This window comes from Dunckerocampus dactyliophorus, chromosome 3 (genome assembly GCF_027744805.1).
Source record: "Dunckerocampus dactyliophorus isolate RoL2022-P2 chromosome 3, RoL_Ddac_1.1, whole genome shotgun sequence".
In the NCBI taxonomy this organism is placed as follows: domain Eukaryota; kingdom Metazoa; phylum Chordata; class Actinopteri; order Syngnathiformes; family Syngnathidae; genus Dunckerocampus; species Dunckerocampus dactyliophorus.
In genome coordinates this window covers 33392934-33409014 of record NC_072821.1, presented here as the reverse complement: position 1 = coordinate 33409014, position 16081 = coordinate 33392934, and the positions used below count along the sequence as shown (strand labels likewise).

Here is a 16081-nt window from a genome sequence, read left to right as displayed (position 1 = left end):
TACAAAAAGTCAATACAGTAAACCCTTATTTATCCCAATTAGTTGGTTCCACACTCGACCGTGATGAGTGAATTTCAGCAATTATAGTCACCTTTGCACTCCTAATATCCAATATAGCAGACACAATAGGAGAAAATAAGACATAAATAAGAAAGAGGTTAGCTTGGCCTGTGTTACGGCGGTCAAGTCTGGTGATTGTCTGACCTAACATTACAGTAACATTACTGACACCTAGTGACCAGTGTAGAATACTACATATCATCACAGTGTCTTTCAATACGTCTTCTGAATACCTTATATTTTTATTTTACTTCTTTTTGTCATTTTTATGCTGGAAAATGCTTAATTTAGGCAAAAAAATATGTAAAATATGCATATTTTATGACCACTAATAGGCTGCGGTCAACCACGAATCAGCGCAATTTATTAATTAATATAGTTTTTAAAAAAACATGGAAGAGTGAAGCCGGCAAATTCGAAGCGCAAAGTGGTGAAGGATTACCGTAATATACCGTTAAACCGTTCTTCCTTAGAACGTAATGTTTTTGTAATTTAACAAAATATTCTAACCGCTTTACAACAATATAGAATCGATCCTAACCACAAACTTTAACCTTAGCGAAACATTGTAAAAACCTCCCCCAAGAAGGTTATGCTTTCACTGGATTTCCCTGGGAAACGCCCATATTTTGCCCGTCTTCTCCCTGCTGTTTAAATAGTTTATTGTAAATTTCCTGTATTTTAACTTCCATCCCAAAAAAATGGTGACAATGGTAATGGGTTCTGGTATGTTTGTTTCTTGCGTAGACGTGTCACAATATCTCAAATCTAATCACCCTCATGCAAGGTCTCATGCAAGGGTGTCCAAACTTTTTGCAGGAAGGCCACATAGTGAAAAATGAAAGGATGTAATTTTGCCATTCTGATATTTTGTAAAGATATGCTAAGAAGTTATTTATATTTCAAGATAAAACTGTTTTTCAGCTTTGTCATATATATTAGTCTGAACTTTGCACTTTGCTGTTTTTTTTTCAATCTTTTTTAATTCATTTTCCAAATATTTTAGCTTTCTTCTGAAATAATCTTTGTCAATTTTGTTTGTGGAATATTTTGACTTTATTCTCAGAATATTTTGATTTTATTATTTAATTTTGTTTTGTTTGTTTCTGATAATATTACGACTTAAAAAAATGCAGTCTTTCTTTATTATTCCAACTTTATGCTACTAAAATGACTTTATTGTTTTCTCTTAATGTTTTGACTTTATTCTTGTAAAATTACAGCTATTTTTTTTCCCATTTCTGCTATTTCAACTGTTCCAACATCGTTCTTGTCAATTTTCTTCTCGTAATTATGACTTTATTCTCATATTTTGACTTATTCTCGTCTTTATTTCTTAACCGGACTTTTTCTTGCAACCTCATTTTCCAACCTTTGTTGTTTTTTGTTTTTCATAACATTACGACTTTTAAAAAATGTATTTTTTCTTTAATATATGAAATTTATTCTACTGAAATTATATTTTTTTTCAGAATATTATGTTATTCTAATAAAATTATGACTTTATCTTGTTAGATTACAACTTTTTTCTCTTAATCTTTGGACTTCATTCTTGTAAAGTTACTTCTGATTTTTCCATTTCTGCTGTTGTATTTTTTCTTTTCTTTTTTTTTTTTTTAAGTTTTCTTGTTAAATTATGTTTTTAGAACGTGTCGCTGAGCAATAAATGGACCCTGGTCTGTACTTTGGACACCCCACAATCTCAGTATATCTGCTTCCAGTTCCAGTCTGCAGCGCTAAGCTTTCTGGGTAATGTAGTGTATAAGCATTTACAAACAAAATAGCCAAGCTTGAGCCATTGGGTGGAAAGACCCGGGACTTTTTTTTATTTTCCATAAAATTTCCCTTATTTATAAATGCAAATGTTGACAGGTAGGTTTTTTTTTATACAGTTTTAACAATTTACAGGTATGTTAGAGAGAGAGCATGGGGCAATTCTACGAATCTTACTTATTATTATTTTATTTGTAGTGTCCTTTGAAGTATATACAAGTTTACAAGTTTTCTTTCATCATTCCTCTAGCTATTAGATGGACTGGATGTATTGCAACGAAACAGACTGAGTTCCTTGAAGCAGGAATTTGTGGCCCAGAGCATCACGGGCACCTACAGGAACTTGACTGCTCAGGACTTTATCAGGTCAGGCTCCACTGCATATTGTACTTGCATACTGTATACAAGCCATACACTTTGCATTGTTTCAAAATGTCATTTCTTCAGTGTTGTCTCATGGAAATATGGAATAAAATACTTGCAGATACGTGAGGGGTGTACTCACTTTTGGGAGGTCTTCAGTTTCTGAGGACGTAAATCTACAAATGTAGGCAGATGACAGAATTATTCACGCCAAGCGTGTCCAATCTTTAAAAAAGGCAAAAAACCCATTTATTTAAAGGCAAAGCTTTGTTATTAGCTCATTCAACACCAAAGATGTATTTATATGTTTTTATAATCCCAACGACGTATTTATACGTCGTATATGTTTTTTTCTGCGAGAGGCAAAAGGAGGTGATGATGCAACTCTCCACTAATGCAGTAACACTTCAGAGCACTTTTAAGCCAGAAAAACGGCCACAAGGTGGCAGAAGTGCATCTGATAAGAGCTCGGCAGGGATCGTGTTAAGGGACAAATCACACATGACAGGAAGGAGGAAGTGAGAGAACGTGGAGGAGGGTAGCGTGCAGAAGGTTACGCATTGTAGGGAAATTTTAATGCATGCACACGCACACACACACATGCACACACGTACACACATAGTTCAGATCCAAAGGTGAAAACTGTCAATGGTTCATGGTGTCATATTTGTAAATAAATTGGGATTTTGATGTAAAACAACCCCTTTTTGTGTTGTTTATGTTGGTATAGTTGTTTAGATATTTGAACTGTCACAAAAGGAAAAAAAAATTGTGTCAAAATCTTTTCAGAAAAATCCATTTTTTCTCCCTTTTGTAGCGGGGAACTGATATTTTCCTGTTCTACTGCTAATTACTAAAGAACAGAAAAAGGTAGTCCCGCACTTTGGACAACCCTGATTACACCAGAGTAGTGGCAATTTTTTTTTGTATTTTTTGATTACTTTGATGGAGAAATACAGTAATCCCATGTTGATTGTGATTAATTGGTTCCGTACCCGACCGCGATTAGTAAATTTCTGCAAAGTATGCTTTCTTGTTTATGAATGGAATATTTTCGCAACTAGAGCATTAGACCCACCACCTGCGGGGGCAAGCATAAGGGTCCGGTGCATTGCGTTTTGGGTGGCAGTCGAGGGCGGGCACCTAGGCGACCTGGTCTTCGGCGGCCAAATCTGGTTCTTGGGACATGGAACGTCACTTCTCTGGCGGGGAAGGAGCCCGAACTTGTGAGAGAGGTTGAGACATTCCGACTAGATATAGTCGGACTCACCTCGACCCACAGTTTGGGTTCTGGATCCAAACTCCTTGAGAGGGGCTGAACCTTGTTCTACTCTGGAGTTGCTGCAGGGGAGAGGCGGCGAGCTGGTGTGGGCTTATTAATAGCCCCCCGGCTCGGTGCCTCTGTGTTGGAGTCATCCCCGGTGAACGAGAGGGTCATTTCCCTACGCCTTCGGGTTGGGGAAAGGGTCCTGACTGTCGTTTGTGCGTACGCGCCAAACGGCAGTTCAGAGTACCCAGCCTTCCTGGAGTCCATCAGAGGGGTGCTGGAGAGCACCCCAACTGGTGACTCTGTCGTTTTACTGGGAGACTTCAACGCCCATGTGGGCAATGACAGTGTGACCTGGAGGGGCGTGATTGGGAGGAACGGCCTCCCCGATCTGAACCCGTGCGGTGTGATGTTGTTGGACTTCTGTGCAAACCACAGTTTGTCCATCACAAACACCAGGCTCCAGCATAAGGATGTCCATAAGTGCACATGGAACCAGGACACCCTAGGCCGCAGGTCTATGATCGACTTTGTAGTCGTATCATCAGACCTGCGTCCGCATGTTTTAGACACACGGGTAAAGAGAGGGGCTGAGCTGTCAACTGATCACCACCTGGTGATGAGTTGGATTAGATGGTGAGGGAAGAAGCCAGACAGACCCGGGAGACCCAAACGTGTAGTGAGGGTGTGCTGGGAACGTTTGACAGAGTCTCCTGTTCGTCGAGTCTTCAGCTCTCACCTCCGGCAGAGCTTCTCCTGCATCCCGGGGGAGGACGAGGATATCGAGTCCGAATGGGCTCTATTCCGTGCCTCCATTGCTGAGGCAGCCGATCGGAGCTGCGGCCGCAAGGTGGTCGGTGCCAGTCGTGGCGGCAAGCCCCAAACCCGATGGTGGACACCAGAGGTCAGGGCTGCGGTCAAGCTGAAGAAGGAGTCCTATCGAGCATGGATGGCTTGTGGGACTCCTGAAGCAGCTGACGGGTACCGGCAGGCCAAGCGGCACGCGGCTTCGGCGGTGGTCGAGGCAAAAACTCGGGTGTGGGAGGAGTTTGGTGAGGCCATGGAACACGACTTTCGGTCGGCATCGAAGAGGTTCTGGCAAACCATCCGGCGCTTCAGAAAGGGGAAGCAGTGCCCGGTCCACACTGTTTACAGTGGGGACGGGAGCCTGCTGACCTCGACTGAGGATATAGTTGGGCGGTGGAAGGAATACTTTGAGGCCCTTCTCAATCCCACTGACATACCTTCCATAGAGGAAGCAGAGAATGAGGATACGAAAGCGGACAGTTCCATCACCGTGGCTGAGGTATCTGGGGTAGTCAAAATGCTCCCCAGTGGCAAAGCTCCGGGGGTGGACGAGTTTCACCCTGAATTCCTCAAGGCTCTGGATGTTGCGGGACTGTCTTGGCTGACACGTCTCTTCAACATTGCGTGGAAGTCGGGAACAGTACCTCTGGATTGGCAGACTGGGGTGGTGGTCCCCCTTTTCAAGAAGGGTGACCGGAGGGTGTGTTCCAACTATAGGGGGATCACACTCCTCAGCCTCCCTGGGAAAGTCTATTCCAGGGTGCTGGAAAGAAGGGTACGACCGTTAATCGAACCTCGGCTACAGGAGGTGCAATGTGTCCTGGTCGCGGAACACTGGACCAGCTCTACACCCTTGCAAGGGTCCTGGAGGGTACTTGGGAGTTTGCCCAACCGGTCTACATGTGCTTTGTGGACCTGGAAAAGGCATTCGACCGTGTCCCTCGCGGTGTCCTGTGGGGGGTGCTCCGGGAGTATGGGATTGGTGGCGCGCTACTACGTGCCATTCAGTCCTTGTACAACCGGAGTAGGAGCCTGGTTCGCATTGCCAGTAGTAAGTCAAGCCTGTTTCCGGTGAACGTTGGCCTCCGCCAAGGCTGCCCTTTGTCACCGATTCTGTTTATAATTTTCATGGACAGAATTTCTAGGCGCAGCCAAGGTGTCGAGGGAGTCCAGTTCGGGGGCACTAGGATCTCATCTCTGCTATTTGCAGACGATGTGGTCCTGATGGCCTCATCGGGTTGTGACCTGCAGCGTTTATTGGGACGGTTTGCATCTGAGTGTGAAGCTTCTGGGATGAGACTCAGCACCTCCAAATCCGAGGCCATGGTTCTCAGTCGGAAAAGGGTGGATTGCTCCCTCCGGGTTGAGAATGAGGTCCTGCCCCAGGTGGAGGAGTTCAAGTATCTCGGGGTCTTGTTCACGAGTGAGGGAAGGTTGGAGCGTGAGGTCGATAGGCGGATCGGCGCAGCGTCTGCAGTAATGCGGTCGCTGTACCGGACCGTCGTGGTGAAGAGAGAGCTGAGCCGGAAGGCAAAGCTCTCAATTTATCGTTCGATCTATGTTCCCACCCTCACCTATGTTCATGAGCTTTGGGTCATGACCGAAAGAACGAGATCGCAGATACAAGCGGCTGAAATGAGTTTTCTTCGTAGGGTAGCGGGACTCACCCTAAGAGACAGGGTGAGGAGCTCGGTTATCCGGGAGGAGCTCAGAGTAGAGCCGCTGCTCCTTCACATCGAGAGGAGCCAGCTGAGGTGGCTCGGGCATCTAGTCCGGATGCCTCCCGGACGCCTCCCTGGTGAGGTGTTTCGGGCATGCCCAGCCGGGAGAAGGCCCCGGGGAAGACCTAGGACATGCTGGAGGGATTATGTCTCACAGCTGGCCTGGGAACGCCTTGGTGTCCTCCCAGTGGAGCTGGAGGAGGTGGTCGGGGACTGGGAAGTCTGGGCTTCCCTACTGAGACTGCTGCCCCCGCGACCCGGACCTGGATAAGCGGAGGAAAATGGAATGGAATGGAATGGAATGGAATAGAGCATTGAATGACCCTCTTAACACATTTTTTCAAACATTATTCGAGCCCTCTACACATTAAATAACACCCCTATAGTCACCTTTACATTCCCTTTACCCAATATAGTAAACATAATCAGAGAAAATAAACCATTTAAGACATAAATTAGACTTTAATATAAATGTGTTCCCTCGGGGACCTGAAAGCAAGGCGGACAGGAAGTGACGTCCGGCATTGAGAGTTGACTTTCATCTTTGCATGGGTAATGGCCGCAAAAGTATCTCGTATTTTTATTTAGGATTTTTGTGCCTGTTGCGTGTGTGTCTCACCCAACATTAAAGTAACATTACTTACACCTCGTGACCATTGTAGAATACTACATATCAATCATCACAATGTCTTTGACTGCGTCTTCTGAATGCCTTATGTTCATATTATTATGCTTGGAAATGCTTCATTTAGGCAACAAATACGTACAATTTGCTTAAATATGCTTTTTTAAAATTTTTTACTAATAATAGGTCGTATTCAACCATGAAACAGCATGATTTATTAATATATATTCATATATTTTTGAAAGACTGTGATAATGTGAGGCCATGAAATTTGAACTGCAATGAGGAAGGACAACATCAGTTTTGCTCTTTTTAATTCTTTTTGAAGCGTGAGGCAGACTTCTAGTGGCAGTGCGTGAAAGAAAAGGAAAGTGAAAGTAAAAAGTGAAAAGCAGTGTAGTGGTCTCATGACACTCGCTTCTTTGCAACGCCCCTTCCAGTTAGCAAGACTACTGCATGTATTACTCTTTCAGTTCCTTCTTGCATTGAATCTTTTTCCTTAATGTATTTTATATGTTACTGTAGGTATAATTTAAGTTCTGACTTACACTAAAACTCATCTTGCATCACAGTCATAGGAATGGAGCTTGTTTGTAACCCAACGACCACCAGTACCGGAGGAGACAACTTGGTTGTGGAAGCTGGTGATGTGACATGAGACAAGAATCTGAGGTTTAATTAAAGTCGACTCTGTGTTTATCATTTTAGGTTGGGCAACCTCTCATGCCTGGCAGAGCCAAGCGACCTCCTGGTGTACAAAAGCAGTGAGACCTTCAGCATCATCTGGGATGTCATCATGAACTGCACTCGTGACGGATTCAGCCTGCCCAGTCATTTGGTAGTAGGAACCGCACAATGACTATGGGCTGCCCTCAGTCTTTTTGGTGTTTCTAAATGGAGTTTCCAGCATCAATTTGTCATAGATACGATTCTGGTGTTCCCTTCCAGACCTCCGGTCTTTTACTGAACAGCACTGAGTTGAAGATCCCATCCTCACTCAGTCCAGACAAACTGGCAGCTATTGCCCATCTCCTGCCCTCCCTTGGTGCCACGTTCCTGCAGGGCCTCTCCCCGTCGCAGCTTCTTGCAGCCCTTCCTGCCCTCAACACGGTGTCCTTCAGCCCTGTACAGGTAGAGGAGTGCACACCACCTAAAATGTCACCAAAGTATACGCCATGCAGATGGGCTTCTGCTTTGCATCGGTCCATTTACGTCCACAGTGCTTGTCACATGGGTTGGTGAGGAACAGCTGACAGGCAGGGAGAGGTCACCACTCCTGACCTCTGAGGGGGGGGAAGAGTTCTGCTGCCCCCTCACCCACAGCAGTTATCTCAGGAGGAGGGGCTTTCACTTTCCAACCCAGCTTCACAGCTGCCGTCTTGGCCGTATACGCAGACAATACCGGAGTAGGTTAACCCCCAAACCTGTCACATGGTCAAGCATTGCTGAGGAGATGTGCCTGTTAAACAACTGCTCACGCCGAATAGGGCACTTTTTCTCATTTTGCCTATAACTGCCCAGCAATACAGCCCAGCAGCACCAAACCACATCCACCATGCAGGGGGTGCGAGCCTACACAATACAAACTTTGAATGGAGCTTCCAGCACCTTCTGTTGGCTTGCAGTGGCTGAATCTAACTTTTATTGTTTAAAAATGCGTTTCAGGCCGAATGGAGTGCATTTATGCACATTGCCAACAACTGCCCAGCAATGAACCACAGATGCACCAAACTACCTACAGTAAATCATGCTTAAACTATGGTGAAAATTCCCACAACATAATACATGCTCATATGTTGTACTAATGGAGACTTGTGTTCCGCTTATATTTGTTTGACTGTGGAAGAAATGATGGCGCTGGCTCTAACCTGACCTGATTTTAGTTATTACTGTGGGTGGGTGGGCGATACTGCAGATTTTGGTATCGATCTGATATAGTGACCGTAATGCCGATACAGATGCAAATTTTAAATAACAATATTTTATTACTACAAATGAGATTCATAAAATATTATTACAAAATAATAATTTAGAACAATATTATTAGAAAATTAAAATAAATGAATTAATTAATTGATTCATGAAATAATATTATTCATCTTTACTACGGGGCCGCATGGTGGCCTAGTGGTTAGCATGTTGGCCACACAGTCAGGAAATCGGGGAGATCTTGGTTCTAATCTCCTTTGGGCATCTCTGTGTGTTTTGCATGTTCTCCCCGTGCGTGCGGGGGTTTTCTCCGGGTGCTCCAGGTATTTCCTCTCACATTCCAGAGTAATATTAAGTCATTAGTGCAAAATAACTTCAAAAACTACTACTGGTATAAATACATTAATTTATTTTTAATTCCTATTTTATTTGTTTTGATTTTACTTAATTCTCCTTTTAAAATAGTTTTTTAATTAATGATACAATATTTATGTAAATATTTTTTAGATGTCAAGCATTTTGACTGACTCCTGTATGCTTTGCAGGCTTCCATCATTGTTGAGAAGTTGTCATCTATCAACATCGTAAGTGTTTTTGTCAAATGAAAATTCCCAGTGCAGAGTTTGCCCTGACCTCCATGGCTTCTGCCCCGTACATCTAGCTGAGCCCTCTAGGACGCCTGCAGGAGCTTGGCTCACTCACCGTGGGAGTAAAGACGGAGACGTTGCTGATGCTGACGTCTGACAGGCTGCTGGCATCCCTCCCTGACATGGCCCAACACACCGCAGGCCTCCGTCCACCTCAAGCAAACGCCATCGCCACCAAACTTTGGGTATTAATTTATTAGATTGTTATATTTTTTTCCACATGCTATGCAAATGCATGCTTTACCTATCTTCTAACCAGGGTTTTCCAGAGGTGATCTACTGGTTGGATGACGTCGAGCCACTGCTTTGTTGCACGCCTCTGCTCAGTGTCCTGCCCAGAACACGCATGCTGGTGGATAACATCTCTACTGCATCCACTAAACCTTGGAGCACACAGCAGGTTTCACACACCTCATTTTTCTTCTGCACACTCCCAAATGCAGCAACCACCTTCATATTCAACTTTTAGAACGGAGTTATCAGCTGACTACATTCATATGCTGTTGCATACACCCCTCGTATTTCTGCAAATATTTTATATGTTATCATGGGACAACACTGAAGAAATGACACTTTGGGTAATAAGAACAAAGAGGAATTTAGTGTTTCCCATATGTTCATTTATTTGTTGTGGTCTGCCATAAATACATTTGGCCTGGTTCATAAACACATGATAATGTCAATCCATCCATCCATCTTCTACCGCTTATCCAAGGTCGGGTCGCAGGGGCAGCAGCCTAAGCAGGGAAGCCCAGACTTCCCCCTCCCCGGGCTATGTTGTCCGGCTCCTCCTAGCAGATCACAAGGCGTTCTCAGGCCAGTTGAGAGACATAGTCTCTCCAACGTGTCCTAGGTCTTCCCCGAGGCCTACTACCGGTCGGGCGTGCCCTGAACACCTCCCCAGGGAGGCGTCCAGGAGGCATCATGACCAGATGCCCAAGCCACCTCATCTGGCTCTTGTCAATGAGAAGGAGCAGCGGTTCTACTCCGAGTTTCTCCTGGATGACAGCGCTTCTTACCTTATCTCTAGGGCAGAGCCCAGCCACCCTACGGAGAAAACTCATTTTAGCTGCTTGTACCCGCGATTTTATCCTTTCGGTCACTACCCAAAGCTCATGACCATAGGTGAGGGTAGGAACGTAGATCAACTGGTAAATTGAGAGCTTTGCCTTTCGGCTCAGCTCCCTCTTCATCACAACGGACCAATGCAGATTCTGCAGCAGATGGCGCAGCACCTGCCTGTCGATCTCGCATTCCATCCTTCCCTCACTCATGGACAAGACCCCGAGGTACTTAAACTCATTCATTTGGAGCAGGGTCTCATCCCTGACCTGGAGATGGCACTCCACCCTTTTCCAGGCGAGAATCATAGACTCGGACTTGGAGGTGATTTTCATCTCGGCCGCTTCACACTCGGTTTTTGAACCGATCCAGTGAGAGTTGAAGGTCAAGGCTCAATTAAACCAGCAGGACCACATCATCTGCAAAAAGCAGAGACTCAACCCTGCAGCCACCAAACCGGAACCCCTCAACACCCTGCCTGCGCCTAGAAATTCTGTCCATAAAGGTAATGAACAGAACCTGTGAAAAAGGGCGGCCTTGGTGGAAACCTCACTGGAAACGGGTTTGATTTATTGTCAGCAATGCGAACCAAGCTCTGACGCCGATCACAGGGAACAAAAAGCCTGAATTACATTATAATGTACAATGGAGTATTTGGGCCACGTTGGAAAAAAAAATTTTGATTTTGAGAATGAAGTCGTAAATTTACGACTTTTTTTGTTTTAAATGTTTGAGACAAAAAGTCGCCATATTACGAGAAGGAAGTCGTACATTTACAAGAATAAAGTCGTGAGTTTACGAGAAAAAAAGTTGTAATGTTACAAGAATAAAGTCGTAAATTTGCAAAGTTGTGATATTACGTGTCAGAGGGAAAATAGAGCATATCTCTCCTTTTGCTTCAGGCAAGCTTTTATTTATAATGTGGCAGCAAAACAGAAGCACAAAGAGATTAGCATGTCTAGCCCTTCTCACTTCCGTCTTCCTGACCACAAGTTACGAGTTTTTTCTCATAAATTTATGACTTTATTCTTGTAATATTACAAGTACGTTTTTTCTTGTGAATTTACGACTTTATTGTCGAAATCTCTGATTATTTTAATACTCTGTCACAACAGGCATTGCCTGAGACAGCTATGAAAAGGGTGGACTTATGTGACCTGTGGCCTTGTGTAACCCGCCTTGTTTCGCACCTGCCCGCACCAGGGCTCGAACGCAGGACCTTTGTAATGGGAGGCGAGGGCGCTGACCACACGACTAAAAGCCTGGACTGTCGGCCGCGTGTTCAGCGCCGCTCTTGAGGCAGAGGGAGTGAGGTTTACCAACGTACACTCGCACAGCCTCACTGGCTGGCATCCGTTACACTTGGGCAAAGGTATATTACGACTTTATTCTCGCAAATAACATTTTTTTTCTCATAAATTTATGACTTTATTCTCTTAAATTTCCGACTTTATTCTCGAAATGTCAGATTATTTTTTTTGTCAGTGTGGCCCTAATAGTGTCTGTGAATGTAGCGGTGTTACAACAGCAACAACAGCAAAACAACAGCAACAGAAATTTAACACCTCATGGACATCACAATAACCCGCCATACTCTTTCCCAACACGCTACACTATCTTTAGCAAGTACAGTCAAACCTGTCTTAGCGGCCACCTGTATAGAACGGCCACCTGCCTATAGCGGCCACTGAAAAATCCCCAGCAGAAAATTTACGTGTTATAGACCCTGTGTATAGCGGTCACCTGTCTACGCGGCCAGCGGCCACCCATTTTGTATCCCTTGGTCAATATCTGACCGCATATAGCGGCCAAAATGCCGACTCAAGCAGAAGCTTCATGCACGAAAAAGTTTCGTTTTTCAATCAATGAAGCCGTCGTGTGTAGACTTTAATTACTGAGTCCTAGCTCAGTCACAATCATTCACAAGATCCACACAAACTGTCAGTTGTTCCACATAAAAAAAAACGTCTTCTTTGGAGCTTGTTGCAGACAGTGACACCATTTATTTCCTGGTGTGAGACAATGTGCACTGGTCAATACTGTAATGCCGCTTGTTGTGGAGAAGGAGAGACTCACGTCGCCGATGCACTTTAATGGCTTTATTAACAGCGGAGAACACTGCAGGACTTTACATCCACGCCAACATAAACACACTTCCCAACTCTCTCGACACTCACAGCTAGCACTCAGCCTAGCTCTCCTGCTCGTGACGTCGCACCATCACTTCCCGTCACTTCCCGATGAACTAAAGCTGTAATGACACTCTGCCGTACATACAGTATAGTAGCACAGCTTTGTTCTGTGGGCGGTGTAGAATCACAAGCCTAGTTGTTCTTTACAACTTTTAGCCGCTGTCCCACAGTGCCCTCTACTGGTCAACATGTAACAGTATCTGCAAACACAACAAGCTTATAATCACAGACATGTTAATATGTGCGCGATCAAATTCAAAATGGCCCCAACCTGTCTATAACAGCCACCTGTCTATAGCGGCCACTTTTGCCGTTTCCCCTTTAGTGGCCGCTATAGACAGGTTTGACTGTATTCATTTTTGGTCTTATTGGACACTTTTGGCAACTGGTATGAAAGCACGAATCACTCTGCATCTGCACTCTGCCAGCGAGTCTGGCTGTGGCCCGATTCCGCCTCATCTAAAAGAACCTAAAATCTCGTTTGGGACATTTCATAAAAAAAGAAGCAACAGAAGAAAGTTCATTTGTATTTCTAAACATATTTGTTTTGCTTTTCATGGTTGTTTTTAATCACTCTTTGAGTCTTGCACCGCGTCCATAGAGCACATTTATTAAGGCTAATTAAGCAGATAATCACAGTGCCACCATATACGTATTGTTTTTTTATTTTTGTTGTTTTTTCTGCAGGCCAAAGCTATATTCAAAGTGGTGCTGGATCGTAAACCAAGCCTGATACAAGAAGATTTCCTGTAAGTAGAACTTTTCATCACATACAATCACCATACATGACATATCCTAATATACATTCCTAATTTCAGTATATGACACAAGTGTACATAGTGTGGCCTGGGGACCATTTGTGGCCCGCGGCACATTCTAAAAATAAAAAATACCAAGACAACTAAAAAAAAAACAACAAAAAACAGCAACAGCAAAAATTGAAAAGTCAGTCATTTTACAAGAATAAAGTCAAAATATTAAGAGAAAAAGTTCAAATTTTATGAGAATAACATTGTAATATTATAAGGAAAAATAATGTAATTTTAGTACCATAAAGTTAAAATATTAAAGAAAAATACAATTATTTTTTTAAAGTCATATTATTATGAAAAACAAACAAAACAATGAAAAAAAGTTATACTTTTACCAAAATGAAGTTGTTTTAAAAATAAAACTGTTACGGTTGTGTGCGTGGTGGACCACAGAATGCAGAGGCAGGGAGAGAAAAAGGTTGTATTCTAATGGGAAAAAAGTTGAAAAAATATTTCACACGGTGTACTTTGCTTTAAGAAAGGTTGAAAACCTACGGGCTAGTGTGTGGATGTCTTTTTATATTATGTTTATGATCAGGAGTCTTGGGATGCTGGGACTGGGCGTGAGCTGCCAAGTCTTACAGCAGCATCTCAGAGCCGATACCTCACCCGCAGCGGTGAGGAGAATCTTGGCCCTGCTCAGACAGCAACCCGGTCCTCTGCACACCTCGCTGGTAAACCGGAGTCTATCACACTAATGGGCACGTACGATGGGATATAGACAGAATTTTTTAATTTGTTGTTTGCGCCCTGATGCAGAAAAAGTGCGTGATCGAGGAGCTGTATCGGTTTGAATTCTTCTCTGAACTGTTTGAAGACCTCGGAGTTGAGATTGCCTTGTCCATGCCGTAAGTATGAACTCCAAGATGCCTTATCATTTCAATACATTTACAGCATGCATTTTCTGTCTGGCTAAAAAATTGTTATGCAGTCAAACAGTCAACTGTTTTTGTACACCCCAGTTTTCATATGATTCGTTTTGCACCAGTTTTTGTACAATATTGCACGTACACTCAACAAAAATATAAACGCAACACTTTTGTTTTGTTTTTTATGAGATGAGCGCAAAGATCTAAAACTGTTACTTTTTCCACATACAAAATATCACCATTTTTCTTAAATATTGTCCACAAATCTGCCTAAATCTGTGATAGTGAGCGCTTCTCCTTTGCTGAGATAATCCATCCCACCTCACAGGTGTGCCATATCAAGATGCTGATTAGTGATTAGTGCACAGGTGTGCCTTAGCGTGCCCACAATAAAAGGCCACTCTGAAATGTGCAGTTTTGTTTTATTGGGGCTCATGCAGCACGGCACATCTCCTTGGCATAGAGTTGATCAGGTTGTCGATTGTGGCCTGTGGAATGTTGGTCCACTCCTCTTCAGTGGCTGTGCAAAGTTGCTGGATATTGGCGGGAACTGGTACACGCTGTCGTATACGATCCAGAGCATCCCAAACATGCTCAATGGGTGACATGTCCGGTGAGTATGTTGGCCATGCAAGAACTGGGACTTTTTCAGCTTCCACGAATTGTGCACAGATCTTTGCAACATGGGGCCGTGCATTATCCTGCTGCAACATGAGGTGATGGATGTACTGCCAAATTCTCTGAAACGCCTTTGGAAACGGCTTATCGTAGAGAAATGAACATTCAATACACGAGCAACAGCTGTGGTTGACATTCCTGCTGTCAGCATGCCAATTGCACCCTCCCTCAAATCTTGCGACATCTGTGGCATTGTGCTGTGTGATAAAACTGCACATTTCAGAGTGGCCTTTTATTGTGGTGCACACCGGTGCACTGATCATGGTGTCTAATCAGCATCTTGATATGGCACACCTGTGAGGTGGGATGGATTATCTCAGCAAAGGAGAAGTACTCACTATCACAGACTTAGACAGATTTGTCAACAAGGGTGAGAAATGGTGATATTGTGTATGTGGAAAAATGTTTAGATCTTTGAGTTCATCTCATAAAAAATGGCATCTCATAAAAAATTGAGTGTAACTACCTACTCCCTTTGCCCTGGACTGTATCGTTCCGCATAATCGAGTGCCCAAACAACGCACCCTACATGTTGCTGATGCAATGTCAGTGCATTTTTATTGCGTGCGACTGCTAAATAACGCCATGGGGCCGAAGGAAGTTGTGAGTACCAGCAGTTTGATAAAGAAGGTGACCAACACTATTGAATTCCATCTCGCAAGAATGTACAGGAAGTCGACATAAACAATAAGTTCAAGCCATTTGTCATTTATAGCTATTTGACATTATTTTCTGCATGTATAATTCTCATAAAATGTATTTTTTGTTTAAATTTGTGGGTGTGTGGAACAGATTAATTGAATTCACTTTATTTCCTCTGGAAAACACTGCCTCAGTTTTTGTATGTTTTTGCTTTCATCAAATCTTTTGGAACAAATTAACGACAAAAACCGAGGTTCCACTGTATTACAAAATTCTGCCAATAACCAAACACAAATTACAAAAGGAAGAATGTTCAAAAACTGGTACGAAAATGATTCCAAACAGTTTTGGAATTTAACTAATATTTGCGGGAAAAATGCACCCTCTGAAGTCACAAGAACTTGGGAACTTCAACCGCCGTTGTTCATGATGTCATCAATTTTATGAGACTGAGGATGAAATGCACGTTTTCCTTTTTCTTTGATATTTTGTGGCTATTTTTTATGTAAAAATTGCGTGTCCAAGCTGGAGTAAGACAGCAATGGGAAGAGTTTTTTGGATTTCTGGGGAGCTAAACACCTACCTCACAGTCAGTGCTCATCTGCTCTCACCACTTCACGGGCAGCTGTTTTGT

The 16081-nt window shown here is 43.5% G+C and overlaps 1 protein-coding gene across 1 annotated transcript in view; it reads left to right on the top strand.

Moving 5' to 3' along the window:
• Positions 1–1970: 1970 nt before the first annotated feature.
• Positions 1971–16081, top strand: part of strc1 (stereocilin 1) — a 28568-nt gene continuing 14457 nt past the window's right edge. The window contains exons 1-10 of the mRNA XM_054772030.1: positions 1971–1991; positions 2084–2199; positions 7325–7454; positions 7565–7747; positions 9091–9129; positions 9207–9377; positions 9452–9592; positions 13134–13195; positions 13797–13932; positions 14018–14106. Coding sequence (XP_054628005.1) covers positions 1971–1991; positions 2084–2199; positions 7325–7454; positions 7565–7747; positions 9091–9129; positions 9207–9377; positions 9452–9592; positions 13134–13195; positions 13797–13932; positions 14018–14106 — 1088 coding nt within the window. The remainder of the gene's footprint in view (positions 1992–2083; positions 2200–7324; positions 7455–7564; positions 7748–9090; positions 9130–9206; positions 9378–9451; positions 9593–13133; positions 13196–13796; positions 13933–14017; positions 14107–16081) is intronic.